Consider the following 27892-nt stretch of genomic DNA (forward strand, 5'->3'; position numbering starts at 1 on the left):
AATGCATCAAAGATCTTGTGCGTGCTAGGCGTAGCTTTGTCATACGAGTGATTCTTGGGTAATTCTTGAAAGAACAATTTCTATAGAGCGGAAACCAAGATTTCATGGCCCGATCCAACCAGCATGAATCAAACCCTTGCCAACTCCATGCAACCATGGAAACAGTATATAGCAATACTTTTGATCCAGTAATATTTCGCTCTACACAAAAGAACTCTGTATACCAGGGCTCGAGGAGAGGAGAGATATTGTTACTAGTACTGCTAGTACGGGTAGTTCTACTGGTGTTACGGTAACGTTGCTGGAGGAAGTCCGAGTATTACAGGTGCACCAAATCCGAGTTAACTAAGACACAGTATGTTCCATGACCATAGAAATCCAGATGAGCCGTAAGAGATAGCAACAAGTATACTGATGTTTTGATAAGTCAACTAATATATGCACGTCTGGGCTGCTTACCCTTCGTGTATATTATATTGTGGACCACGCATTATCAATAGGAATCATAGCGCCGTTTATCATTTGTGATTCGTCTGAGGCGAGGAAAGCGATGCCCCGCGCGACATGATCAACACCTATGTAGGGAACAGGTGTTCCCTCGTTATCCTTAGATACGTGAAGCTGCACAATCGGGCTAACAGAGTAAGCCATTGTTATATATAGCAAGCGAGAGGGGGCTTACAAAAAAGCGTTGAAGCCGGCGGAATCAAAATGCTCCATTTGAACTGAACTTGCAATGTTTGTGGCGACGCTTCCTGGAAGCACGCCATTGCAGCGAATCCCTTCGTTATGAAACCGCCATGCGACATTTTTGGTAGCACCAACCTATCGCTGTGTCAGTACCAACCATGCATTTGGGAATTGTTTACGTACTAGGCCATGTTTGCTGGCCGTATAAGCAATTCCTGCACTCGCGCCAGACATGCCTGCCTTGCTAGCCACATTGACAATAGCACCCTTTTTCTGTGCTTTCATGGCAGGAAGTACTGCTTTCATCATACGAATCGGTACGTTCAAGTTAATGGCCATGACTCTTTCCCATTCTTCCTCATGAATGGTGTCGGCGCTACTCCATCCGTCACTAACGCCCGCGCAGTTGACTAAGACATCAATACGATCGTGCTTGCCAATGCATTTTGCCACGGCATGTTCAACCGCTTGAGAATCAGTAAGATCGGTATGATAGAAGATAAAAGTTGAGAAGTCCTCAGCAAGCTTCTGGGGCTGTGCACCAATATCTATGCCAAAGACAGAAGCTCCACGTTCCAGGAAGAGGCGCGTTGTCGCGAGGCCAATACCGGAACTGCATCCGGTGATTATAGCAACCTTGTCTTGAAGGGAAGCGATAGACATTGCGCGGAATTGAAGGTTTCTCAATGGTACCGGACGGTAGGATATGATTTGTACGATGGTGGTGCATGTGATTGTTTGGTGGGCGATGTGCAGCGCCAGAAAATCTAGCATGACGTCAACGGTTAGTGCGATAATCTGGGTTAGGGTTAAATGTACATGTGTTCAAAAGCACAACACAAGTTTAACAAATATATTCTAGGGCTCTACATCTACAACGACTGCTCCGAGCCCAGTCATACAAGTGTAGCTGGCCCATGGCTCAAACAACCACCACCCTCGGACTTGGTGCATCACACCCTGCTATGGCTCGTCTCGACCAGGCTACTGAATCACTTCCTCCATGCGATGCACGTCGCTGTCCTTGGTCCATCTTCTGATCTTCTTACCTAGACCATAGTATAGTGGGAATGCGAAAAGAGCCGGGCCAACGGTGCAAGCGAAGATTACCATGGCTGGGGTCATCCAACCGTCCTTACTCTCATGTGCTAGGTCAAAGACCCAATAGCTATACGAGAAGGCGATAAAGTTCTTGCATACAGTCGCCACCACCATGATTTCACCAGAGATGGGTTTGTAGCAGTCGATTGCATAGGCGATGCAAATAGTAGGAACCGTGGTGACGCTGAGTCCAGCGAAGCCATAGCCCCACACAACAATGTGGCCCCATGCCCATTGGTGCTGGTACGCGAGGCCTCCGAGGATCAAGGAGAGCATGGTGATGATCATGTAAAACCAAAGCGCAGGAAGACGCATCTCTGCTTCGCGCACACCACCATTCTTGCGAGTCGCCCGAGCAGCCACCCAATCGGAATACGGGCCTGCTGTCGCAAGACCGATCAGCGCACCGATGGCGAAGGCGAAGTTCGTGTAGCCAACTTGGTCGGGTCGGAAGAGGTAGGGTGGCGCCGCAAGGATCGGAGACTCGGTGATGTTAAAAAAGAGAAGAAGATCAGCCGGACCAGCCAGCATCAACCCAGCCCACAGGATAATGGGGTTGAAGAAGACCTTGATAGGAGTCCATGTATCCCGGACAACAAACATCTTCCATCTGGGGTCAGGCTTCCGGAACGGCATGAATTGTGCACGAGACGGGCGGCCATTCGCCATTACAGAAACATCCGACGAATCTTGGCCCATGTCGTTGGCTGTAGCAAGCGTGGCTTGTTTTTCGAGCTGGTTATCTTCTTCGCTGTTGCGCTCATTGTCCTTGACTTGTACCAGACCATTGCTTGTAGCGGCAGGGCCGCCACGATGGTACTTTGTTTCTGGGAAGGTGAATGCGATAAGAATGATTGAGACACCTGAAAGCGCTGTCTCGAGCCAGAAGAACGATTGCCAACCGTAGTGACCTCCAATAGCACCTGCCATAATAGGACCTAGGAAGGCTCCCATGAAATATCCAGTGCTGCGTCAATATTAGGAGTTACTCATGTATCTCATGGCCGCACTTGTACTTACAAGTAGACGCCCGTCCATAGGCCTCGTTCGTGCAGATAAAAGACATCAGCGATCATCTGGACCGGAATGCTCTCACTGGTCGCACACACTAGACCATTCACCGCCCTGGCTGCCAGCAGGCTGCTATGGCTCGTCGCAAGCGCCTGCCACACGCATGTCAAAAGAATCAGAACAGAAAACACCAGACTAATGGCGCGACGTCCGAAAATGTTGGAAAGTGGCACGATGATGAAGTTTGCGAAGCCGAGCGTAATGACAGTAATACCGGTCAACATGGCCAGCTGATTATTATTCAAGTGGAATTGTGCACCCAGCAATGGGAACATTGGGGCTATGGACAGCGCACCAGTCACAGATATCCACGTAAAGAGCCATTGTGAGGCCATCACCATCACTATGACCTGTCAGTATGGCGATAACAGTTCATCTTTTGCAAAACATACTCTTCCATTTACGGCTCCAGTTGAGGGGATCTCTTGGATCAGAAGACGGCTTCGGAATGAGTTGTTTCTTCACCGAACCGTCATTGTTCATGACCTCAGTGCCAGGGATGAGTTCGACATTGTCGGGGTTAGCGGCCATCTTTTTACAGTTGGTATTGATAGACGATGGAAGTTGAGGTTGATCTCAGGTTGATGGAGTGGAGAGAACACTTATGTAGTCTCCGGGTACAATGTGGCATTCATGCCAATGGTGCACTTCAAGTCCGCGTCGGAGAATGCGTCGATGCGAGGACGATGATTGGAACACGATCTGCAGTGAGAAACTTTGATCATCGTCCCAGCTCTGTGGACTGGTTGGTTGCTGTTCTGACACTATCAGTTCAAGTTGCACTAGGCAAAGACTGCGACGATGCGTCTGGCTCGCACCTCCGTAGTGCGTCGCTGACCCTTGCAATATTTCCTTTCACGATGCATTTTCAGTCTTGGCAATAGTTTGTGGAAGCCTGGATAACACGGTTCCCATGCTTGGGATCCTTTGAGAGCAAAAACCACACGATAGTATACCACGCAATTTCTAAATTCCTGGAGGTGGGACATGCATGACCGTGTGTACGACGCTGACCTCTATGGAAAAGCATCAACAAGCGTGTGGACCATGTCAGCAGCTCTTCCTCCCATTGATCCAAGGAACATGATGGCGACAGCTTTGGACCGTCGCCTTACAAGCGCATCAACACTGTCTGGATTTTCTTTCCAGACCCGGAGTTCCGAAATATGCGAAGGTTGGTTTATGGGGTCGAGCCTTAGATAGCAAGGGAGCTATCATGCACCACTTCGCAAAGATGGAGCTGCGATAGACCTGAGGCTTGACTACTCTCGGCTTTGGAAGTGGAGACCCACGTCTGTGCTAGCGACGGGCGCCGTCCGGGATCGCGCGTCGGAACTGCGGGGAGGCGTGCTGACAGCGATGCACCATCGTCAGCCCTGAATAGACAAGATCGCGAGAATTGCGTCCCCAAACTCCTCGCACTTTTTCAATTCTTGATTCTGCAGTTTTCTTGTTTTAGCGAGAGTTGGAATCGTCTCATGCATGTGTACTCTACGCCAATGGCCATTACGAGGAGTGAGCTGAAGACCAGGCGCAACCAGAACCAGCGCCGCAAGTGTTGAACTTACTAAATAAGAGAAAGTTGCATCAGCTTCTTGTTCAATGGTGGTACCTGAAAGAAGCAAGATGCGGACAGCACCTGCATGATTGAGTGTCGGTGAGAGACGATCTCCATAAGCCTACCCCTGCAAACCCAAGGGTTTGTCTGAACCACGATGTCAAAGAAACCTATCAGCAATCAAAGCTCTTAGTTATGGTTTTCGAAATGCATGGTTCCACCATATGCTAATGTCTTTTGGCGTCTGCATGTTGCCTGTGTCAGTAAAGTCGCACACGTTTGAGGGCTCTACTTGGGCTAGTGCCTTATCCTCAACCAACACATATATCGGATAGTCTAGCAGATGAATCAGAGTTATAAATCGTAATTCATAGTGGTATCGCTTTGTTATATTCTGTCGCTCCTTCTTGGTGCGCATTTGATGGAAGTGATAGTGCGGCCATTCGTACCGGACTTCCGTAGGCCACATCTTTTCGGAAACAACCCAGAATGCCTTGATGAACAACGGATACCAACGGGTTTGATCGACAATCTAAGAACTTGATCAACTGCGATCCCATTGCTTGCCGATCTTTGGATCGTTTCAGACTAATATCTTGTTTTTCTAGAGATAAGCCAGGGAACAAGAAACAGCATGTTTAAATTGACTAACTAGACTCACAGTGCGTCCACGAGCTATACTAATGAGAAAGAACATGGATGTTGATCAGGAACCAAAATATAATGACGTTAATTCAGTACTAAGGTTTCCGAACTATTCCCAATCTTGGAATGCTGGTACTCGCACATTTCCTCACGCCTGTATCTTCACCATCCCATCAGCTACTATCTGCGCCGAGCAATTCACTCCTGATCATACTTATCCAAGCTAGCTGAAGAGTTCATCTGGTGTGTATAATACAACGTTTGACATGCCTTGGCAGTCGCAGATGTCTTAGCGTATTGAAATGCATGGTGATACCCATACAAACATAAGATTCAGATTGTTGAAAGTGAAGGGGGCAACGGAAGATTCTAACTAGATCTAGCTGGAGGTTGAAACAGTAGCTGATTGATAACAACCCCGGTGCTAGGAATAACGAAATATAGCTCTTGCGCTCCAAGAATTGAGTAACGAGTAGCATTCAACAGTGAAACCAAAGTACAAAATTTAAAAGTTTAGTGACTGTTGAGAACTAGCAGCAGGGCGCCTGAGACAATCGTCAAGCTGTGATTGTAGAGCAAGATTCCTCACTTCCAAGAATGCCATTTGAAAAAGAAAAACGGTGCTCGTCGCGAAATGCGCTGCGATTGTCTTCGAGCAGTGCGGCCGTATCTCAAGTCTATGGATCTCCACCATTCCACTAGGATAGCTCGTGTCCGAAATCGCTGTCTCCATTTATATTCTACCTTCTCAGGTCGCTTCTCTTGCAGCCCGAACTCTTCGTTGCATGTGAAAATGCGGTGCTCGACAACAAGCATGATACCTCTCTAATCGTCGGTATCACTATGCACCCTGGTTATCGCTTTGGACAATGATACTCTTGTCAACTGATCACTTGTTTTTGGAAAGCCCCACTTCCAGGAATGTTCCCCAAATGCTCGATGGTGTTTACAAAATCCGCCTTGTTGTTCTTTATCGGCAGTTGATGCCGAGCCTATCCGCAGCATGCCATGCTCGAGGCACCAAAGGTCGCATGGCTGTATGGTCAATATGCGAAGCGAAAGCTTAATGGAATTTACCTCTGATAACTTTGAAGCAACTGCCGATTCGCTGCATAGATTGAGCATTCATCCAGACGACACAGGAAAGGATCAGGCCCAGTCTCTCACAAACAGTGGTTGAAGAATGAAACAGTTCATAATTGGAGATGCCATTATTGGTACACTTATTAATTATCAAATAACTCTTCATCTTCGCTTTATACAAGGTGACGTTCTACATCATGGCTGACGGAATCTAGAAGTCTGGCGTGTGCTTAAAAGGTCTATATGCCCGTAAAATGTTTCCTCATTCTGTCCCAGAAACTTCCTTCTGAAAGCTTTCGACCATGTTTTGGCCTAGAATTGCTACCGTTCCGCTCCTGGCACAATGTGTCCTATCACAGAACATGCTACGATTCGCATGTTCGCAGCTGACTGTCGAACGAGCGGATCCACTTGTGACTCCCGGGCAGCGGCCTTCACCACATACCCATCAGATCATTGGAGGGAACTCTTTCAATCTTACCGTATGGTCCTTTTGTTCATTTCAAGGCACTGGCTGACATCTTCAGATGGAACCCGGCGTGTTTGATCCACCTACTCGCTCCACATGCACATCCTGCACCTACAGTGAGGATTTCAGCAACTATTGGACCGCGTCGCTATACTTTCGGTCACCTGAGAATGGTACTTTTCAGCGAGTACCTCAATTCGCCAATGTCGGGCTCCAACAGGATGGCGGAATGACGGTCTATTACATGCCCTATTCGGCGAAGAATAACAAGATGACAGCTTTCAGGCCTGGGTTTCGCATGATCGCTGGCGACCCTATGGCCAAAAGGCCCAACCGTGTTAGCATTTGTCATCGATGTTTGGGCAATGGGGAGGGTTTTGCTCCGTGCGATGCGAAAGACACTGCAGAGCTCCCAAACAAGTATTGTCCGGGTGGTATTCGGGCGACAGTCATCTTTCCGTCGTGCTGGGACGGTAAGAACCTCGACTCGCCAGATCATAAGAGCCATGTTGCGTACTCGAATAGCGGTGGTCTCGGATCCCCAAATTGCCCCAGTACGCACCCGGTTGCTATTCCACAAGTCATGTACGAGATCATGTGGGACACTGGACGATACAAAAACAATGCATGGTATGGCAATGGTAAACAGCCTTTCGTATATAGCTTTGGAGACGGGTAAGTCGTATCTAACATCATCTTCAACATTCACTAACCATTTGCAGTACCGGTTATGGCCAGCACGGCGACTATCTCTTTGGTTGGAAAGACGACTCTTTACAGAGGGCTATGGATGCTCTGCCGAGTGGCAAGTGCGCTAACGCCAACTGCCAAGTTTTGAAAATACAGTCTGCGCAAGATTCGATGAAGTGCAAGAAATCGCAACAAGTGGTTGAGGATGTTGGTGTGGGCGGAAATTGGCTCAAAGAGCTCCCAGGTGGTATGCCGGTCACCTATTAAATGACGAACATGGGCAAAGTAAAGTGGTTTTTAGAGTGTCGTTATTCCGATTATTTACTGTATGCATGGGTTTTATCCAGATGGCATTTGGTAGTGCGTAGCCAAATTTCTGTTGGTTCGAACATTGATTTCGCATCTGCCGAAACATGATAAAAGCGTAATTGGTCCGGAGATAATTGTTGTAGAAAACAAGGCCGGGGGACAGAGCAAGGAGTAGACCGGCAGCTTCGTACGAACCAAAATGACTGCCCATGGGACATCCTCGGCATTTGTGATAGCAATGTCGTTGGTGGCGCATCTACCGCTCTCGGCAGTTTCGACATGGCTTGCCCTGCCGAGAATGACATGCATTACCCAGAGTTTGATGTCTATGTGTACTCCCGGCTTCTGTAAGGGAAATCAACGAGTCTGGTAATAAGAGCTTAAGTGCGCTGAAAATGATTCAGGGTGGGCTCAATGAGGAATTCGTTTTACAAGGATCCCACTGCAAGTTCGTTACCTACCCTGTATCTACTTACTCACCGTGGAGCACAAAAGCAAATACGCTGCTGGATGGCGTATGTCACTAGCCTTGACTCCAATCCAATATGCGTTTAGGATCTGACGGGACATGACTACGCCTCGAGATGGTATCGTTTTTGCAACATTCATGACAGTATACCATGCAATAAGTGTCACGGGCTTTGCGTGTTCAAGTCTTTGATGCAAAAGGGGTACTAGTGGGACGTGTGATGACTCTCTTCAACCGCCAATGGATGCATTGCCAAATTCTGATTTCCGACTTTTGATGGTGTTATGTGTACGAGGTTGATTCTTTGCCATGAGAAATCCAAGACTCGCACAGTGCCAAGCTACCCCTCACTCACCCCATCCGTCCTCAACGGCTTCTTTTTCGACCCACAACGCCTCCGAGGTCCCGAGCCGTCACCCGCTGCAGCCGTGGATCTGATGATTTGAGGAAAATAGCTGTGCCGCATCGGTGCCGGCTTACTCAAAATAGAACAGCGCTCACAACGGCGTGATTGTGCTTACTAGTATGTACACACGGTACTTAGCGCTCGGCGGCCAACGTTCGCCCTGATACACGACGACTTGTACCACGTATCGAGAAATTGAAGGTCGTGCCAAAAGCTAACTTGCGACCTGCAACTGTTCCCTGGGCCGGAATGCACTGCGTCTAACTGCCCACCTGTACAACAAAGAAAATATGGCGTCTTCAAAAACAGGCACGTTTGCCAACCCTGTCCTCCCGGGCTTCAATCCGGATCCATCAGTCATTCGGGCCGGCAATGACTTCTTTTGTGTTACATCGTCGTTTGAGTATTTCCCTGGGGTGCCAATTTACCACAGCAAAGACCTCATCAAGTGGGACTTAATCGGACATGCTCTCACCCGGAAGTCGCAGCTTGATATCAAGACCCCCGAACCTGGAGGTGGCGTGTGGGCAACAACTATTCGGTACCATAACGGCGAGTTTTACATAATTACCAACTGTTTCGACCGGTACCGCCCGCAAATCGATGATCGCGTATGGCCTCGGGGCTTTTACGTGAAAACGAGCAACATTTGGAACGATAGTAGCTGGTCAGATCCCGTATACTTTGATCAAGTCGGGTTCGACTTTGACCTCTTCTGGGATGATGATGGAGTGGTATACTTGTCATCCTGTTATCGCAAGCTTGATCGCTCTCCAGATCCCAAGATACGGGATTTTGCTGTTCACATATCTACGGTCGATCTCAAGTCTGGAACTTTGACATCCAGACCACAGATGATTCGCGATTCCGTATCTGGTTTCGCCGAAGGCTCCCATCTCTTCAAGCGCAACGACTATTACTACTTGTTCACCGCTGAAGGAGGTACCGAGTCTGGGCACTGCGAGTACGTGACCCGAAGCCGAGAAGGTCCATTCGGCCCGTGGGAAGCAGCGCCGCACAACCCTCTATGGCGTAATACAACCAATGATGATATCCAAAACACTGGGCACTGCGACGTCGTTGAGGACTCCCAGGGTCAGTGGTGGGCTATGTGTCTAGGTGTGCGGCCCAGGAGAGAAGGTAGCTCATGGCGGACCTCGGTCTTCGGGCGCGAATCAATGCTGCTTCCGGTTCGCTGGGAGAATGACTGGCCGATATTCAACGAAGGCAAGGCGGTTGCATTGCGGATGGAGGCGCCAAATGGCTACATGGTGGAGGATGACAGGAGATGGAGAGATGACTTTACGGGAATAAAGTTAGGGTTGGGGTGGTATAGAAAAAGTAAGGAGACTTATTACTCATCACTATTTTTAAGCAGAGTACGGTCACTGAAAACGCACAGATACCCCGTTGAGACAGGACTTCTCAATGACAGCCCGCTCCAATGAGCTCACGCTATATGGTGGTCCGTACACCCTGTCAATGCCTGCTTGTCCGACCCTTTTCCTACGGAAGCAAAAGCATTGGCCTGTTGTTTGGGAAACTCAACTGGATTTTCAGCCTGAGGCACTACGCGTCGAAGCAGGGACTGTCGTCTGGTGGAACCACCTTTGCTACGCCAGCATAGGAATTACACTTGTCGAGCGCGATGCACAGCTGCAACGAGCCATCCGACTGACTGATCCAGACAAGGAAGTTAAGGAGGTAATCATATCAGAACAAGGTGCAGTGAAATTGATCATCGAAAGTACTGAGACTAGCTATCGATTGGGATATCGGCATGTCAGTCATGACGCACACGAAGCGAATGAGAGCTGGACCTGGCTGGGCAACATTGATACCCAGGTCATGACGCGCGCCCCAGAGGTTGGACAGCCTTTTACAGGCATGATGATGGGATTGTACTCTTTTGGCGAAATGCAACCTGTTCTGAGTCCAGCGCATTTTGCGTATGCAGAGTTTCGATAGCTGCATCACTGTTGTATAGGCCAGCATCGATTTCAGGGAGCATGGCAAATGCGATACCGAGGCACGCAGGGAAAAGCATTGGGGATTGATTAGTGATGCTTATACCAAACATACTATGCTCAAGCTATTTTTTCAAAAGGCAGCAGCTAAAACTCACTTGGTCTTTCGTGTTACCTCAAACGTGCCCAAATCAAATCCTTTGGGCATATAAAACCTGCATTCTAAATCGAGACGATACGAATCACTATAGCTGCGTTGGACGCGTCATGGTTGAAGGGTTCGGCAGAAAGCCGGGTAGCAGTTCTTGGGGAAGGCGATTCCCTGTAGAAATCGGGTCCGGTACCTTGTTTCCAAGCAACATATGCAAGGACCCTTGCCCATATAGAGAAATGGAAAACATGCAACTGTTCCGCGCACTAAACTTGGTGGCGATATGCAACAACAAGATCCTGCACAATTCGTTTTTTTACGGTCACAAGTTGTGGCCCACAACAGTTTGGATGTTGACAAGAGGCCGACAAGTTTGGTCGTCAAAGCATCATCGATTATCCCCTTGGAGAAAACAAGATAAGTAGTCTCGATCCTTCGTGTATCATGTATCTCCTTGAAGTAAAGAGCAAACGCTCTCTAGACCAAAGTTTTATTTAGGGAGATCGATCTGCAGGCGTTGTCGATGCTGAAGGCGTCGCAAAGATCTTGACCATACACTAGGTATGCATGGCCTCAGCCCAACTATGTGGCTGTATCGCTTCCAACTCAAAAGAAAGAATAAGTATCTAGACGTTGGTTGATATCTAACAAATAAGGTTCACATCCGCTCCACAAGCTTCATGTCAGTCGTGGGAATAGCAGCCGTAGCATCGCACCTCGGGACAACGAGGTCTTAGTGGTCGATCATAGTAGAGATCGGGAATAGGTATGAGATCCACTCACAATACCTCAGAAATACTCGGGGATAGGCGGTTTCTCTAACAAGACTGGCCCTGTCACCTGGATCAGGAAGACGGGCCCATCGGTCCGATAGCGATAGATAAGGCGAGCTTGGGCATGGTCCAGAACTGAGGGATTTCGCACGGGGAAAAGGGGGGACAGGATGCCGCGGCACCGCGCCGCTCAGTCACCATCATCGGGCCTTTGGTGGGCGTGTGGCATGATGCCAATGTTTGTGGCTATTGCAACGGATTTGAGGGAGATGCAATCTCACCACCTGTCAGTACTAGTATGCAAGAAATGGCCACAAGTCGGGACGCAGGCTAATATTGGTGTCGGGCGCAGGCTGGTGATTAGCTACAACGGGATTCAACAGGATGAGTTTAAAGTTTTCAAAGAAGCTGCCAAGTTCGAGAGCGTAGGGACACAACTCGCAGGTGCTTTGCCCATGACAGTGGTAGATGCCTTGGCGAGGGTGGCCCGCCGGGGACCGACAGACATCGGGCCTTTTTTTCACTGATGGCGCAAGCGTTCCGCGCCAATGAGGCGGGCCGGGGCTAGACCAAGATGGGCCTAGAACTACTTGGTGCCCTACACGATATACTAGAAAGTAAGCAACCAGGCACGCACAGACAACACATGTTGCCTACTATTACATACTTACAGGTAGATTGGAGGTTCAGATTGCCGAATCGTGCAAGGGCCATTACAGGGAAGCATTTCCTGACGTACGGCAACGGAGAGAATGAGCCGGGCATCGGAAAGTTGTGGAAAACAAGTAGAGCGATAGCGATGTGGAGCAAAGAGAATTCGAATTAATTTATTATGCCCTAGCTATAGGTCTACTATTGCACAGGGGTTTCAGTGTCGTACGAGGTCTTTCTGGCTCTCGCTATCGCTAATCCTCGAGCTGTCGTCATAGTGCTGCTCAAAGTGTCGAGAAACGTAAATGTTTTTGCCCAAGATGTTGTCATCGCTGGACTTGTCTGGGCGAACCGCGTGGGAAGACGAACCCAACTCAATATCATCAACGCCTGCGCGCCTAGCGGTGCTTCTGACGCCGTGGATCATGCTTTTGGATTTGTCTAGTCCATCCGTTCCCGGCCCGTAGCTGTTGTTGCTGCCGCCGCGAGTTGAGAAGCCAGGTAGGATCTTGACCATGAGTGGCTTGAGTGCTGGTAGCGATGCACAAACAATAGCCAGATTCATTTCGATCGAGGACCAGTACGCCACCGGTGCACTGTAGTAGGTGGTGTCTTGTAGGTTTGCGACAAGAATAGTGAGGGCGTGGAGGCGAAGTATGGATACCACACACACAACATCCAATTGTCAAAATCATGACGAGGGCTATCTTTGGGCGTTTGGCAATTTGCAGGTTCCAGATGACCTTTACAGGAAGGAAGGCCACAAGAAGATCTGTGAGGATGTTTACGGCCGCATTGACGAACCAGATACTGTGTGGCCATTGTCAGCAACCGACACAGAAAATGGGACATTTTGTAGCTTACATTGAGCCTTCCACGCACGAAGATTGTTTCGGTCCACCATCTTTGGCAGGAAGGGGTTCACATGTATATACCGCTATGATGATCATAGCAACTCCCCATGCGATACACATTGCCATGATAATGTGCAGTGGTATGCGCATCTTGCGTACGGTAAAGATTCGGCCGTATTGAAGCAGGATAGATATCTTTGTAAAGGTAAGGCTGATGTTATAAAAGATGATGCTCCAAAACAGGTACTGTTGATCGTTAGCAAACAGATGTGAGTGAAAACTATGCTCTGGTCGTACCTTGAGGATTGGCCGGAACCCTTCAGGAAACTCGATGAAGATTGCATGCTTGCCATTGCCTGCGTCGGCCTCTACGATGAGTTAGTGGGGCTGTTTTCTGTACATTTTGCATGCTTGCTTACGAAGAACCTGGAAAACGCTCGCAACAGTGCCTGTCGCCTAAGTAGTGTGAGTCGGATATTCAAATGTGCAAGTGTCGATGAGGCTCACCAAGGACACCACTATTGCATAATCCTAAAAAAAAACAGTGTCAAAACATATCCGTATTGGGGAATGTTTAGGTAGACAATTACCTCCCAACCGAGCTGCAGTCCGATGTATCGCATACGAGTGAACAGCCGTAGGCTTACGGCGACATAGGAAAGTACCGTGAAAGCAATGACAATGGACTTTGTGAGAGGGCCTTTGTCATCCCGGGCCAGGGCAGCCAACTGGTCAGCGGTTAGTTGGTCCATAGTGGTTTACGAAGAATGGATCCAGCGACACGGATATGGCCAAGTTATTAATACAAAAGGTCGAAAAGACGAGACCCTGAGGGGCGACTCTTTGCATGGGACCAGGAGTAGTTTCCGTTGAACTGTGTGGCGTTACAGACATGAGGAATGGGATGGAGGTACCTGGTGCACAGGCTTCGGAGGCTAACATGCCCACAACCCGAGGTGCCGCCAGTGGTACGCGAAACTCTAGCCCTGACAATTGCGAGGAGGCGATCTGATGGAGGGATGCCTGGTGGCTGAGCTAGAATTAGTGCATGCTGCGATTCCTAGAAGACCAGTCATACTAGCGCATGCCACACGGAGAGCACTGGCAAGCGTGCGCTATGCCGTTGCTGAAACGAGCAATTTGTCCAGGGCAGTAGCAGTGGCAGTGAACAAAGTGGCATACGTAGTATAGCCGTGCATCGGTTGCCAATGTGGCCAGCGTGATGAGCTTGGATGCAATGCAGGGCACTTGGCTTGGGGTGGTATCTTGGCAGCCGATGCAGATCCGACCAGTATGGTATGTGTATGGATGCAGATTATCGGCTGCCTCGGTCCATTCACAGTGACGTGAGGCACAATCAATCAGAGCTTTTCCGGCTTGGATCAATAGAGTTTTGTCCAACAGTTCCCCGCGGCCAGCTCCCTATCGCCTAGCAGCCGGATCTGCGGCTTAGGCCCAATCGCCCATGCTTCCGCCCGTGATGCAAAGCGCTTTGTCCGTCGGGTCGCGGGATAAGTAGGGCCTTTTCCGCGCGAGTAAGTGAAGAATTGAATTGGCGACGTCGAAGATTCCCATGTTGGCCTGGCGCAGAAGAGTCGATTTGACAGCAGCGGTCAGCTGTTTGCATCTTTAGTGGGCTCTCGTCTAGTCGGGCATCTCGTATTCGTCGCGTCATCCAGCCCTGGCTGAAGGAACCGGGGCTCTTCTGCAGCTACCAGCGTGAATCTCTGCATGTCGGTATGCGCCCATGTTCATGCGGCTGCAAGAGAGCTGGCTAAGGATATGTAAGTAGTATGGAACGCGTGGCCTGGGGCCAAGCGACGCGTCCACGTGCATTGCGCAACTTCCCAGTCCCAGCAGCTCGGACAAACGCTGCCGATCTCACCGGAATGGGGAAGGAGATTTGGCCCTCCTGCAAGACACACCAGCCCGTCCCTCCAATGCTCCAACTACGTACTTACGGCCGAAAGCTCAACACTTGTTCTCCACACATCCATACATGCGTCTACGAGTCGCTAGGTCACAGAGTACCACACACGTCTGACAAGCTGGTTGCTTGCTTGTCGCTTCTGCATTAGGGGAAGCCGATGCTAGACGTTGCTTACCACCAGCTTCGGCTAGGACAGAGTTTGCACTACACCCAAGCCATATATCCCCACAGCCAGCACGGCATTGCCAACCCGACTGCTCGAGGACTCGTTGAACCCAGCCGTGGGGCCTGTAAACTCGTCAGCCCATGGCAAAATGGTCTGTGTAGATGGGATTTGCTTTTTCCCCGTACATCTACTAAGCTATATACAGTCCAACATCAGCTCACAGAATACGCAGTTCGCTTAAAGCACTCTTTGGAGATGATGAGAACAGCCTCACGGGCGATCTAGAAGGTTCAGCAACGTTCGATGAGTCTTGACCGATCAGAATGGCATGCACCAAGGAGACTACAACTGCGGACCTACTAGTGCGCCAGGAGCGTCTTGCTAGGTCCGAGAAGGTTTTGTCCCGTCAAGGCAGCTAGCATGGCATGCGAAGCTACCGCAAGGCCTTCTGCGTATCACACTACATTTAGCCATAGAGCACGGCACATGCAACAATAACCGTGGACTAAGCTTTTCCTCTAAACGAGGCCAAGGCATTCGTCTGATAGATCTCGGAAAAGGACAGTGTCGTTTTCATTTCCCTGGTTGCTCAAAGTCGTACTGAGCATTTGCAAAGAGGCACCACCATGTAGCCATGCCTCGACCAAGCCACCTTGAGCTGAGATGCGAAGAGGATCGCGAATCCTTACACCTTCAGCAAACAAAACTCTAATTATCGCAAGACACGCCCACCAAGGGTGCTGTACCAGTAAGTGGATGGCCAGACCACCAAGTCGATGGTATACGAGCACAGGAAGACCCATGGGCAACTGCAATGGCCCAGACGCCCGCCATCGCAATTTGCTTTTCCCGTGTCTCCTTCAACTAAGCCTTTTGCCCCTTGCTTACGCACCTACCCTCCGCACCAGTGTCTAGCTACGGGTTACAGATCCGCACAAATGACGCGCAAGAACCACTCAGTACCAGGTGTCTTCCAAATGATTCTAGTACGTCTTTCTGGGTTTCTAGGCCTTGCATTCGCGTACCGGCACCCCCGCTATCCATTTCAGCCCGAAACTTTGCTTCCATAAGTATTAGCGGCAGTGCTGTTGGGACTATTGGCTCATGTCTCAGATATATAATCCCGCTCCCTCCTGACCCTCTAATCTGACTGGACGATTGGAATGTTTTCTGTCATTTCCAAGTGCGGCGGAAGGAGATCGACAGGTACAACGGTACTGTTGTCGAGATTAGAGTTTTGCTCTTGGAGTCGGACTAAAAGGTTAAGGGCAACTAATACATAAACATGTCATTGTACACCGTTCAGTACACCCTTCCAAGACTTTTGGTCCCTCTAGAAGTACAACACATACTTTTGCTTATCAATCACCGAGTCGACATCAAGCGAGTCCTGCTCGTAGTAATGGTATTCAGCTCTATCATGGATAGCAGACAACATCAGCAACACCCCTATCGGTTCCGGATTGAGCAGAGTAGACACATAGCTATCATGATTTGGTTCACTACCTGCACCCCCTTTTCCTCGTCGTTCTCCTTCTTCAGGCATACCATCTTCCACCTGAAAATATGGCGGTGATAGCGTCCATTGATGGAGAGGTGGTTCTTGTCCCTCAATCCACTCACAGGGATTTCTTTTCCCTATTAGGACCGGCTCCCATGTTTGAGCTATTTATCCATCGCGTGTATGGATTACTGAGGCTTTTACCACTACACATGGGAAACTTTCTCATCGTGACGGAGCACTCGGCATGGACGACGAGAAATCTCTCACTAAGCCTCTACATTGGCTTCTTTTATGTTAAATGCTGGCACCTCTATATATATCCTCTTTTGCTTCGCATTCAAAGAGACCTTGTATTGGTAATCACTCGGGAAATCGCAAAGAGACTTTCTTCTTGGCTCACCTAAACTTAGCTTCTGGTCTAGACCTTGCCATTGCCAAGTAATGGCCATGGCTCAGTGCTGTGAGCTCCATTGTTGGCGAAAAGACTGAATAATAACGTGAGACAATTTCAAGGTTTAAACTGGAAATGGATCACAGAATCCATCAGGGTCAATGTTATATCTTCTGGACTCTTGATTCTCCTCAAATACCCTTCTTTTCTCTCTTGTTCGTCCAAATCGACTGCATCAGCAGAAGTTGATCATGATGACAGAAAAACATCCCCATCCATAAAAAACAGATGTCGCGTCACGAAAGCGATCTAGATGCCTCGTTCTCATGTGGAGTATGGCAAGAATACTGCTCGCTCAGTACCAAGCGATGATAACCAATCATCGCTAGTACGAAGTTTTAATGCTGAGACCTGCACTTGCAAATGAAACTACAAGTGCCATTTACATGGAGAAATTCATGCAGAACCCAAAATATCTCACTCTGGCACCGCTTCTGATACCCAGCAATGCATCCTACATCTTGCGACCACTCCTTGTACCTATAGACTGCCAATGATTTGGGCCTGTTCTAACGTGCATCATGTTTCACGCATTCTCCTATGATATTCAGCAAAAAGAGTTCAGCCTCAATGTTTTCTTCCAAAGCTTCCCGCCTCCATCATGCCCACGCTCCTTATCTGATGCCACGACGTCATCGTTGCCACCCATGCATTCATTCTCGATTTCAGGATGCTGCATGTAGTATGTATTTTTTTGGTCCCTGCTCTAACTCAAACACTTTTTGGTGCTACATTATTCGAATACAAGGCGAGCTAGCGTTGCTACCATTGGTGCTATAATGTCTTGTCAATGCTATGTCAAATGTCAATGGGATAAGTGTGCACGGTTGTCGAAAGCCACAATATCCTTGTAGTACGTACTCACGCTCCTTATCTATCTACTGAACTCAACGAATTACGTATGTGGACGCAGATTAAATAATGGAATATTGCAAGTGTCAGATCCGCGGGCCTCTTGAAAAGCACAATTTGACACCTGGATCAGAGAGAGGGATAAGAGGCAGCGTGAAGGAGGGTAAGACTGATTGACGGAAACAGTCGGCAAACCTAAAACAGCCGACAGAAAGGGCCCACCTCGTAGCCGCCTCGCATCGTATTTTCTGGTCTTTGATCCAGTCAGATTTAATTCTCATACTCTGCAGCTCTCCGAAGTCACCGTCGTAGCGCCCAGCGGTCAAAGGACCATGACAAAAAAGTGGGTAGGTAAGCGAATTAGGTGTACACACTTGGTACCCGTAATCGGATTGTCCTGGGCCCCACCCAGCAACCCCATGCAATCAAACAAGGCGTACCAGCAGCCAGCCAATCTCCCAGCCCTACTCACATCATCGTGCCTCGTCTCACCCCCAATCCGTCTGCCACGTGCCTGTGACATGGTTTTGCCCAGCCTCGCCTTACCGTAACTACTTCGGCGTACGTAGTCCCTTGGTCGGATACAGACCAGTCAGCAGGCAGGAGCAAGCACTCCCCTCAGAGCGCATGCAATAGCCTCAAACTCGGGCCTGCGATTCGTCTGCCTTGAGAGAGCCATCAAACCATTTTTGGTCTCTATGCAGCGTACAGTAGTTTCAGACGGGCGTCGGGCCTGAGGCAGACAGCCCCATGGCCTGATACATACTTCACTTGTCGTTCTGCAGCAGGTCGCGACAGTGACATGGAACGCGCTAGAAAGCACAAGACCGTTGGAAGCGTGTAAGTTAGGTTTGAAATGCACAGAGGGTGGGCGCATAGGACGAGCACCACTGGACAAGGAAGTGTAGTCCGGGTGTGGCGGCTCATCGCAGAGCAACGTCAGTCCATAAAGTTGGAATAGCAACGAGAGCGTTTTGTTCGAGAGGCAGCCAAGAAGAAAACCCCATGGTATCCCCTGTCTGCCGCACCTTGGGCGTGCGCGAAGCACGAGACGAGGAGCATGTGAAAGTTGAGCAGCAAATTGAGCGCGAAGGCGAAAGAGGAACGTTGTACAGGGGCTGGCCGGGTAGACAGACAGACAGACACGTAAGTAGGCAGATAGTAGTAGGTAATTCGGCAGTGTTTTTTTGGTTTTCTTCTTACTTACCTCGGACGCACATTGACATCACAATTTCCGAATACGTACGTCGAGCGGGATTGCAGGAAGAAAATGCTACAATTGGACGGCGGGCGCGTAGAGATGCAGCAACCATGATCTCGTGATGCTACACTTTTTTATCTTGCTTTTGCATGTATTTACGCGGTTGGCTATCGTGACAAAAAGCCCGGACAGTGCCCGGTGCGTGCTGGCTGGCGCGCACGCACGAAACACGCGGGGGGCTGAGCGTGGGAGCTTGCTTCACTATCCCATGCGCGGCCACCACCGTGAGATTGCGGTGCCTTGCTGAGAGGGCAACGGGTCTGCGCGGGGCCACCGCAGGCAAGAAAAGATCCAGCCCAATTTCATGTATAAAAGCCGTCGACGACGCTGGACGGGGGGTTGTGCGCCCAGCGTTTGGTGGTACTGATTCGAAACAGAAAGCACCTTTGATCGTTCTGCTCGTTTGATGCCCACTGCTTCCCTAAAATCAAGATCAACACCACCGTCTGCATCGCGCTGACCCTCTTCCCTTCCCCTTTCTCTCTCTCTCTCCCTCTCCCTCTCTTCGTCGATCCACTCTGCTCATCCGGGACTCGAACATCTCGCATTCTTCCGCTCCACTCCCCACCATCTTCCAGTCCCGCCCCCACGGTCCAGCCAAATACTACGCAAATATGAAAGACTGCCCCGAATGCAGAGGCAATGGCACTGTCAAGTGCGACGCCTGCAACGGCAAAGGCGGTCCATGCTGCAAACGAACCGGCCAAAAACAATGCACCATCTGCGAAGGCACAGGCGCCATTCACTCGGAGCACTGAGTATGCACTGTACCGCCCAAAGCAAAGGCTGCCGCCGCCACTGCCGCTTCGACCAGCTCGGCATGCCTTCTACCCAACCGCCCGAACAAAAATGAAAAAAAAAAACAGGTATGTACGGCACAGGTTCGTATTACTCCAAGCCACAGCCAGCAAGCTGTGAGAAAAAAAACGGCCACCCAACTCCTACCCGCTCTATACGAAGCCCACCTCGCCATACGCCTCCGATCATCTCGGCGCTACACGCGGCCATCTCCGGGACCATTCAAACTGACGTTGCATAGCGCCAGGTCATCATCATGACCAACCACCCCCCTTGAAATTTCCGCCGTCCTTCATTTTACTAGCCATTTCGCAAACACCCGAGCCCCTCCCATCCCTTGATATCGTTCGCGCGGGCGCAGCTCCCTGCCTCTTCCCACCCAACCGAAAAAAAAAAACATTTACTCGAGCAAAATCATCAATTGTGTAAAAGAGACGGGCGGGGAGGGACGGAGAAAAGCAGGCCAAGAAGAAAGATGATGTGTGTCATACTAGGCGACAGGATCGCAAGCGTTTTTTTTTACTGGAAGCAAAGCGAAAAACATCAAAAAAACAGAGAAGAAAGAGAGAGATGGAGAACAAGCACGCCGCGTGCGATGAGAATTAACCATATACCCCAGGACGCGAAAGCAACCAATTACTTTTACTATGCGCACCACTGATCCGGCGTCTTTTCTTTCCTTTGTTAGTAGTACGTACAGAGCGGGGTTTTTTTTTAAACTTCCATTTTATTCTTTCCGCACATGTGTTTATTTATTTGTGCTTTTCCCTTTTTTTTTCTTTCACATTTGTACTATGGCAACTTGTTGCATTTTTCCCCCTTTACAATTGGTTGGGCCAGGTTGGGTTGGAGAACACAGGTTTTTTTAGTTTAAAAAAACACGCGCGTGAGATATATGACGAGACATAGTACGTAGCCATTGTGTCACACTGGGATTTGTGAAATCGCGAGGACTGGGGGGTGGAGGGGAGGGGGGGAGGGGTTGAGAGCGGGTAAGAAAAAACGATATGGCGCGGGGTGTGTGGGTTGGAAGGAAGAGGCGCCGCATTGGTTGCCAGTTTGCGGCAACGGGGGTGTTTGGGTGGGTGGGGAAATTTACTAGCGGCCATGGTTTGCTGAGTTCATCTCCTGATTTCATTTCCCACCCTTCCACTCAATGGGTAGATGGAAGGTTTTGCTGGGCGTTCGCTGTGGTTCGCAATCGTCTCGAGCCCGCACATTGATACACATAATACTAGATAGACCAGGGAAGGAGAGGGGGGAGTTTTTCCATTCTTCATCAAAGATACCCTATAGAAATACATTTCCTTTTTCTTTTCTCAAAAAGAAAATCCATCATCGACGACAACTAACTCTACCTTAGTCTCCACAGCATTATCAAAGACCTTCCCCTTCTACGTTTGTACGAACCGTCAATTAGTCACTATGAAACCCACCAACGGCTCGGCTCGGCTCCGCAAGGCTATCCTGAAACACGCTCAATAACGCAGGACAAAGGTAAAGAAAGAAAAAAGTTACGAAGGATTCAGCCACACCCTGTCAATCCACCGCCACAACATCCCCCCCACTACCCTTCTTTCCTTTTTTTTTACCCTTTACCCACAAAACTGGAAACCCGCCCCCCCCCCCCCTTTCCTCGGGCAGGTGCCCACTAATCAAAACAAAGGTTATAGTGGATACAAACCAAGCCAGCGGGATACGTAATTGTTCCTGTGCCTGTGCGTGTAAGATTTGACGAACCGGTGGGCGGGCCTCGCTGGGGCTGCAGACTGTTCCTTTTTCTTTTTTTCTTTTCTTTTTTCTTTTTGCAAATCATCAGCTGCGTGCGGCTCCGTGACTGACATGAGTAACATTCGACGGCTCTCTCCCACCCCTCTGAGAATAAAGCATGAGTCGATGAGACAAACATGCAAATGGCACGCTTCACTAATTTGCTGGGCACACTTGGGTACATGGCAATTAGTCAGGCTCGATGGCTCGATGGCTCGATTTTCAACGGCAAATATCATTACTATCTTTTTGGGTCCACCACACAATGCTTCCACTCCCGTTTCACCATTTCCCCCCCTCTTCTATAGCTTAGCTTTGACTTCTGCTCGCTCCAGCATCGGTCCATCCCAGATATCGCGCTCAACAGCTCGCGTATTAATATGCTGCATACCAAGTTGCTCAATCTTCTCTACACCAAGAAGGCGCATACATGTTTCCGTTTCCGCTTTGAGAACTGTAGTTTGTTGTTAGCGAAATTGGTTTACATGACAACACATGACTTTAAAGAAAGAAAGAAAAAAAAAACTTACTTTCAAGCACCCTTTCTACACCCTCTTTGCCTCCTGCTCCGAGGCCAAACAGCGCAGCCCGACCGAGACCCACGCCCTTGGCGCCCAGGCAAAGTGCCTTGACAACGTCTGTTCCACGCTTAATGCCTCCGTCGACCCAGACTTCGATACGGTCAAAGACTTCTGGGTAGTACTTTCGAATCTCCAATAAGGTATGTACGGCAGGTGGCGCCGTGTCCAGCGCTCTACCACCGTGGTTGGAAAGAATAATAGCCTTGACATGTGGCGCGTGGAGGGAAGCAAGGTAGGCGTCTTCGTGTGTTTGGATGCCCTTGAGCACAATGGGCTTGTCCGTGTGCTTCTTGAGCCAGGGCAGTGTGGAACGCCATGTCAAGTCCGCCGCCGTGCCCCAGAACAAACTCTGTCCTACGCCCATGCTCTTTGGTTTGGACTTTTCATTCTCACTTGCTTGTGTTGGTGTCTTTGCATCAGCTGACGTCTTGCTTACGCTCTGAGATTCCTGCACGGCTGCACGGAGAGGCAAGTTGGAGCCAACGTTTTTGCTGCGCTCATCATGTTCGCGTTTTCCTGGCACAGGCGCGTCGAGTGTGAGACAGATGTACTTGATGCAATCAAGCTTGTTCATACGGGCAAGCATAGCCTCGCTCTTTTGCCGCTCGTTTTGAACATATAGTTGCCATCCAAACACCTGGCCTGGCTTCGCATCTGCAACAATTTGCTCGGGTGTCATGGATGCGTTTTGCGAGATCAGGTGCATGGCACCGTACTTCTCGCACGCCTGCGCTATACCCCACTCGCCGTCTGGATGCGCTAGCCGGGCCATTGCGGCAGGAGAAACATATATAGGAATTCTGACATTATGGCCAAGAAAAGTCGTCGAGGTATCGCAGCGCGTGCAGTCGACAAACACCCGTGGCCGTAGTAGTATGCTCCTGTACACCTTGTTGTTGAATGACTTACTCTGCAGATCGTCGCTTGCAGAGAAGTAATATGCCCATGCTTTGTGCGGAATCTTCTTCGTCGCCACCTCTTCAATCTCGTCGATATTCAAAAGACTCTCCAGGTCTACAGGCCCGTCTTGTTGCGCCTCGCCAGTCTCCAGCGGTGTCTTTTCTTCTTTTGGTAGCGTGTCTGGGTTGATTGTGCCGAGCTTGTCCGAAGCCTGAAGGTTTTCTTCGAGCATGCCTGGAGGGTGGATAGGATCGTATTCTTCCGTCGCGTCCTTGCCTGCGAGCTGGAGTATGACTTTGGATCCGCCGGGGTGCTCAGGTAGGAAGCGCGTTACGTCGTAGACATTGCCGTATAGGACGACCCAGCAGCTCTCTGCCGTATTGTGCTTTGCAACTAATCGTATGGGTCAGCCACGAGGAATTGATGTCCCGGATGTACTTGCGACGGACCTTCAGCGTAATCAAAGACCTTCGCCATTGTACGAATGCGTTCGATCAAGTCTATGTGGGAAACCTTCACTATGGGTGAAAAAAAAAGCAACGAACACACAACAAATGTATACAGATGACTGGAGAGAATAAGAAAGGAAATGGCACAGAGGAAGACCGAAGGCGGAGCAAATGCCGACGACCTCCAACTAACCCGCAGTTGTGGAGAAAGAAGCTCGGGGTAGTGCCACGCCGAGTCAGGCAAGACGGGCCGCATTGCTTTATTCGCGCAGGTCAGCCACATATCCGGCTGCTTGATTGGCGGATCAACTACCCTCCCCAAACGCCGCGGCATCTACACACGAACTATATATCTGGGTCGTTCTTTGGCCTAAGCCCATGATTCACTGTGTAGGCAAACATTGCAAAATAATACATCTTTAGATTTGCTCAAGCTCATGGCCACCCACATACCTTTCGGGTATCATTCTCGAGTTCATAGCCAGCGACTCTGGAGTACACCCTCTACCCTTCTTCAGGCTTGAAAACACGTCTATTCCTTCTCGTCCTGCACTTGCGCCTACCCTCGTTTTCGTTCCTTATCTCAGGCTCACACAGAAGGGAAAACTGCCCTTGCCTCCTTCTTTGTTTCTTTGCTATGGTGTCTTCAGTGTGCTCGGATTCCCCACTATCGTCGTCTTCTTCTGTTGACGCCTTGATAAGCTCTTCGAGTTCAGCGTGGATATCTCGTGAACAAATTCGTTTTGATCCACTTGACCCAGGCCAGTCTTTTTTCTTTGACGAAGAAAAGGAACGTGTAGCATCCGACTTTGACATCTTGCCATCGCGAACGGATTCTCGGCGACCGTGCAGTTGGTGCTCAGGGCGCACGAGAGACCGTTCTCGATCAGCACCATCTATGCGGAAAATCAATACGGTGCCCTAATTGAGTATCAGACGGTTAGGATAAGTATACAAGCTGTAAGATGACGAGGCATAGATGCGGCGTGCAAGATGCTCACCAACCCTCAACCTGAAGATCCTGCCAGCCTTGCTCCATCTCGCCTTCATTGACGCCCTCATCGCCCCAATCCATCTTTTCGAGCTCATTGCGGAAGAAGTCTTGCTCTTCTTCAAGGACGCCAGGCTTGGCGCCCAAACTCTCTGGATACCGCTTCAGATTATGCCAGTGCGTCAGTGATCGTAAGGCTTGCTCGAGAGGGACACTCTCGTCGACTTCCGCATCCACGTCGCTTCCCGCTAACCAGTCATCTCGAAGCTCTGGTCTACAGTGTAGATACACGGCTGTAATGACGCGCATGTTGGATTGTCGCCACTTGCGACCACAGTATGGGACTTGGTTTTTGAACAGTTTGAGAGTATAAAGGCGCAACTCTGGCTGCGGTACTTTGAGGCTCTTACGGAGAAACTGGGATGACTTGTATGAAACAAGCATAAGGTTGCGATGCGCTTTGTTTTTGCATATCTTCTGCATGATGCGCAAGTAGTTGATTGAAGTGAAGAACGCACGCCAGGAGAAGTTGGTGATTGGTTCTTTCGGCAATTCGTTGGTCGGGAAGCCGAGCTCGTCCACCTCCGGGGGCTGCAATTGTGTGGGTTGTATTGCTGGCTCGATGCCCGATTCGTTGGAGTCTAGTCTCGAACGGCGAATCGGGGGCGGGGCTGCATCATCTTCATCAGAGTCTCTTTCCTGCAAATCTCCTTCATGGTGTACGTTGACCTCCTCTTCAGACGCATTTCTCGAATGCGACCGACAGTAATTGAAGAAATTGAGCTCTTCTTGCTCACTCTTGAAATTGACAATCTTCTCAACTTCTTGTAGTTGCAATAGCTTTAGGATCAGAGGAACATAGCTCGAATCAACGAGTAGCTGAGTGATGTACTCAAACTTCAAGATATGAGAGACCTTGAACCACTTCAAGATGAGAATGAGGGTACCGGTAACTGCCTTGTCCAGCACTTCCTGGGTTCGCATAGCGTCCAGCTCCTCATTTGTAGCCAGAGTGCCATTGTGGCCATTCATGCCATTCAGATCAGGTCGCCCAGCCGTCGTACCGTTCTGGTTATCCTGAAATTGGAATCCGCTTTGGAGGCCGTTGGCTCCGCTTGATTGTGTGACTAGGGCTGTTACATGTGCCAGGATTGCTTTGATCAAGACAATAATCAACGATTGTAAATTTGGTAATGCAACGCGCTGTGATTGTCAGCTTAGTAAATTCGGGGCGTGCCTGGCTGACACTCACATAAAACTCTTCCACGAGTTGCAGTCTCTCCTCAACGCTTCCAGGAGCAAGGTTTTGCTTCTTGGGCTCGTTATCTTTTGGTTCAAGAGACAATTCTTCAACATCAGGATGGTCATCAGGGCCTGTCCAACCCCGCTCATACTTCATAAAGGCAACACGTTCCTCCCACAGCTGCTTCATGGCGCGAGTAGCCTTCATACGCTTCGAAAAAAGTTCTGCAGCCTCCATGATCGACGTCGGAATATCCGAGCCTTCCCATTTCCGGCCACAGAGAAGGTCCTGGAGGTCAGTTGAACCTTTACCACCCAACTTGTTACTAGACTCGTCAAGTGGTGGATACAGGAAAGGAAACATCTGATTTGTCTGGTAGTTCTGTTTCTTTCCACCTTTGCCGCCCGGGCCTGCCGGAGAAGGAGGGGGTGATGGCGCTGGAGTTGCGATATGAATGGGTTGGTGCAGGATAGAAGTAGTGGTTCCATTCGTGTCTCCGAGCCCAGACCCGAAAACATGATTGCCGGCGACTTTATTAGGATGGTTCTTGAGCGGTGGTAGGATGGAGTTGTTTTCTGGTTCCAGGGGGAAGAGCGGAGGCGGAGGATTGTATGCTGGATACTTTGAGCTTATTTCTTGGCGGAAAAGGTGATAATCGAGAGGTGAGGCGGTGATGAGCGGATGTCCTTTGGAATCTTCCGAGTCGAGATTGCTGTCCCGAAACTGTTCCTTGACCTTGTCGACTTCCCTGAGACCACCAAATGTTACCAGCATTGTTTTCCATAGCAGCAAAGAGATTTTGCATAATGGCAGATTGATCGATTCATCCCATCTCAGCTTTGCGATGACATCGACGAACAGGACAAGCAGACTTGGCTTTTTCAAATCAAGGATAGCGCTTCGGAGTCCAGTGCTGTTCTCTGCCTTTTCCGCATCGCGTGCGACTTCCAATACAACGTAGACGGCTGTCATAGCACACCAAATCTCTCGTCGCTCCGCTTCTTTCGAGTCGCGCTGTACATCGGGTACGACATCAACCCCACATGCTCTCTGAAACGAAGCGTCGAGCGTGTCCACGAGGCTCTGCACGCCGTCGCATTCAGCCAGCAAGTACACATTGCGTTTGATGAGCGCAACTTGCCTTCCTGACTTTCGGTGCGCATCGTTGCGCGCATGGTCCGACGTCGTCTCGTTGTCCTCTGTCGGTTCCGGTAGACCAGCATTCTCATACCAGCACCCGAGAAGAAGGTAGAGTAATGCCTCAAGCTTCTTCAACCTTGAGACGGGGTCAAGCTCTTTCAGTCCTGCCAGCAATTGTTCAACAAACTCCTTGCGTTGCGATGGTGCCGCAGAAGCCCAGTCCAAGCCGTTTTCGCTATCGGTCGCGTCGCTTAGCCCGTGGAATGCGCTCCACTCCAATGCGTATGACGCCTGTGTCTTGAGAAGCATGGCCTGCTCTTCCACTGCATATGAAAACCATTCCTCGAGCTCCTCTTCAAAAGACGAAGCATCATCATAACTGAAGGCGTATGGAGCAGGCTCGACCTTGGGTAGGCCCCGGACAAGATGTTGCAACTGCGCCAGCGAAAGCGAGTCGTTTTGCGGGGTATCTGGAGGCGGTCCAGGCGGTGCGGGAGGGGGGAGGTGTGGTGCAGGTGTAGGAACCGAATTGCCTCGTTGTAGGCCCGGACGTGTTGGCAACGTTAGAGGAGGGCCAGCTTGAGGTTGGTTGTCATCTTGGTCGAGCAGTAGTCGTTGCTGTTCAGCAGTATCGAGGGGCAGACCAAGCTCTTCTTCGGGCTCAGCTTCGATGACTGGAAAATCAGCATTCGAGTTTCCAATCAGCTCAGCCCCATCCACTACCGGGGGTGGCAGTGGTTGTTCGCCAGGTACGTCGTGGTTCTCCATGTCCGTTTGCGACAAGTGTTTAAATTGTGAAATGATAGGCCGTGGGGCTAGACGAGTCGTGCCCACCACATGCGGGACACCGGTTTTATGTGCAGTTCATGGCTTCTTGGTAGATTGCTAGGAGCACATTGAGGAAACGCGTGTGTCTGCAAGTCGGAGAAGGTGAGTCGCTGTAAGGATGCAGGTGGGGGGTGGGTGGGA

General features: G+C 49.9%; 6 protein-coding genes across 6 annotated transcripts; 3 read left to right on the forward strand and 3 right to left on the reverse strand.

Annotated features, from left to right (window-relative positions):
* Nucleotides 1-38: 38 nt before the first annotated feature.
* On the reverse strand, nt 39-3434 carry PSV08DRAFT_411929 (mfs general substrate transporter). The gene is made up of 7 exons (XM_014224949.2): nt 3255-3434; nt 2812-3205; nt 1687-2758; nt 874-1326; nt 683-825; nt 460-634; nt 39-411 (listed from the first exon to the last, which is right to left on the reverse strand). Exons 1-6 carry the CDS (start codon nt 3391-3393, stop codon nt 472-474), a joined length of 2364 nt encoding a protein of 787 aa, XP_014080424.2. The 5' UTR covers nt 3394-3434; the 3' UTR covers nt 39-411; nt 460-471.
* A 3016-nt stretch (nt 3435-6450) lies between these two features.
* On the forward strand, nt 6451-7574 carry PSV08DRAFT_250887 (uncharacterized protein; the record flags this gene model as incomplete). The annotated part of the gene is made up of 3 exons (XM_014224950.1): nt 6451-6630; nt 6676-7292; nt 7340-7574. 3 exons carry the CDS (start codon nt 6451-6453, stop codon nt 7572-7574), a joined length of 1032 nt encoding a protein of 343 aa, XP_014080425.1.
* Nucleotides 7575-8298: 724 nt separating this feature from the next.
* Nucleotides 8299-10614, forward strand: PSV08DRAFT_411931 (glycoside hydrolase). Its single transcript, XM_014224951.2, has 2 exons — nt 8299-9832; nt 9894-10614. Exons 1-2 carry the CDS (start codon nt 8782-8784, stop codon nt 10457-10459), a joined length of 1617 nt encoding a protein of 538 aa, XP_014080426.1. The 5' UTR covers nt 8299-8781; the 3' UTR covers nt 10460-10614.
* Nucleotides 10615-11453: 839 nt separating this feature from the next.
* PSV08DRAFT_404610 (uncharacterized protein) lies at nt 11454-11909 on the forward strand (the record flags this gene model as incomplete). The annotated part of the gene is made up of 1 exon (XM_014224952.2): nt 11454-11909. The coding sequence occupies exon 1, from the start codon at nt 11553-11555 to the stop codon at nt 11907-11909; it is 357 nt and encodes a 118-aa protein (XP_014080427.1). The 5' UTR covers nt 11454-11552.
* Nucleotides 11910-12086: 177 nt separating this feature from the next.
* On the reverse strand, nt 12087-13656 carry PSV08DRAFT_365191 (uncharacterized protein). The gene is made up of 7 exons (XM_014224953.2): nt 13478-13656; nt 13395-13418; nt 13307-13343; nt 13185-13255; nt 12898-13133; nt 12707-12843; nt 12087-12645 (listed from the first exon to the last, which is right to left on the reverse strand). The coding sequence occupies exons 1-7, from the start codon at nt 13637-13639 to the stop codon at nt 12251-12253; spliced, it is 1062 nt and encodes a 353-aa protein (XP_014080428.1). The 5' UTR covers nt 13640-13656; the 3' UTR covers nt 12087-12250.
* An 8156-nt stretch (nt 13657-21812) lies between these two features.
* PSV08DRAFT_404612 (N1221-like protein) lies at nt 21813-27691 on the reverse strand (the record flags this gene model as incomplete). Its single annotated transcript, XM_066093701.1, has 7 exons — nt 21813-22073; nt 22150-22959; nt 23110-23493; nt 23550-23618; nt 24113-24445; nt 24555-25743; nt 25793-27691. The coding sequence occupies 7 exons, from the start codon at nt 27689-27691 to the stop codon at nt 21922-21924; spliced, it is 4836 nt and encodes a 1611-aa protein (XP_065948170.1). The 3' UTR covers nt 21813-21921.
* Between the last annotated feature and the right edge of the window lie 201 nt (nt 27692-27892).

The sequence above is a fragment of the Bipolaris maydis genome, assembly GCF_028858645.1.
Source record: "Bipolaris maydis strain C4 unplaced genomic scaffold PSV08scaffold_14, whole genome shotgun sequence".
NCBI lineage: Eukaryota > Fungi > Ascomycota > Dothideomycetes > Pleosporales > Pleosporaceae > Bipolaris > Bipolaris maydis.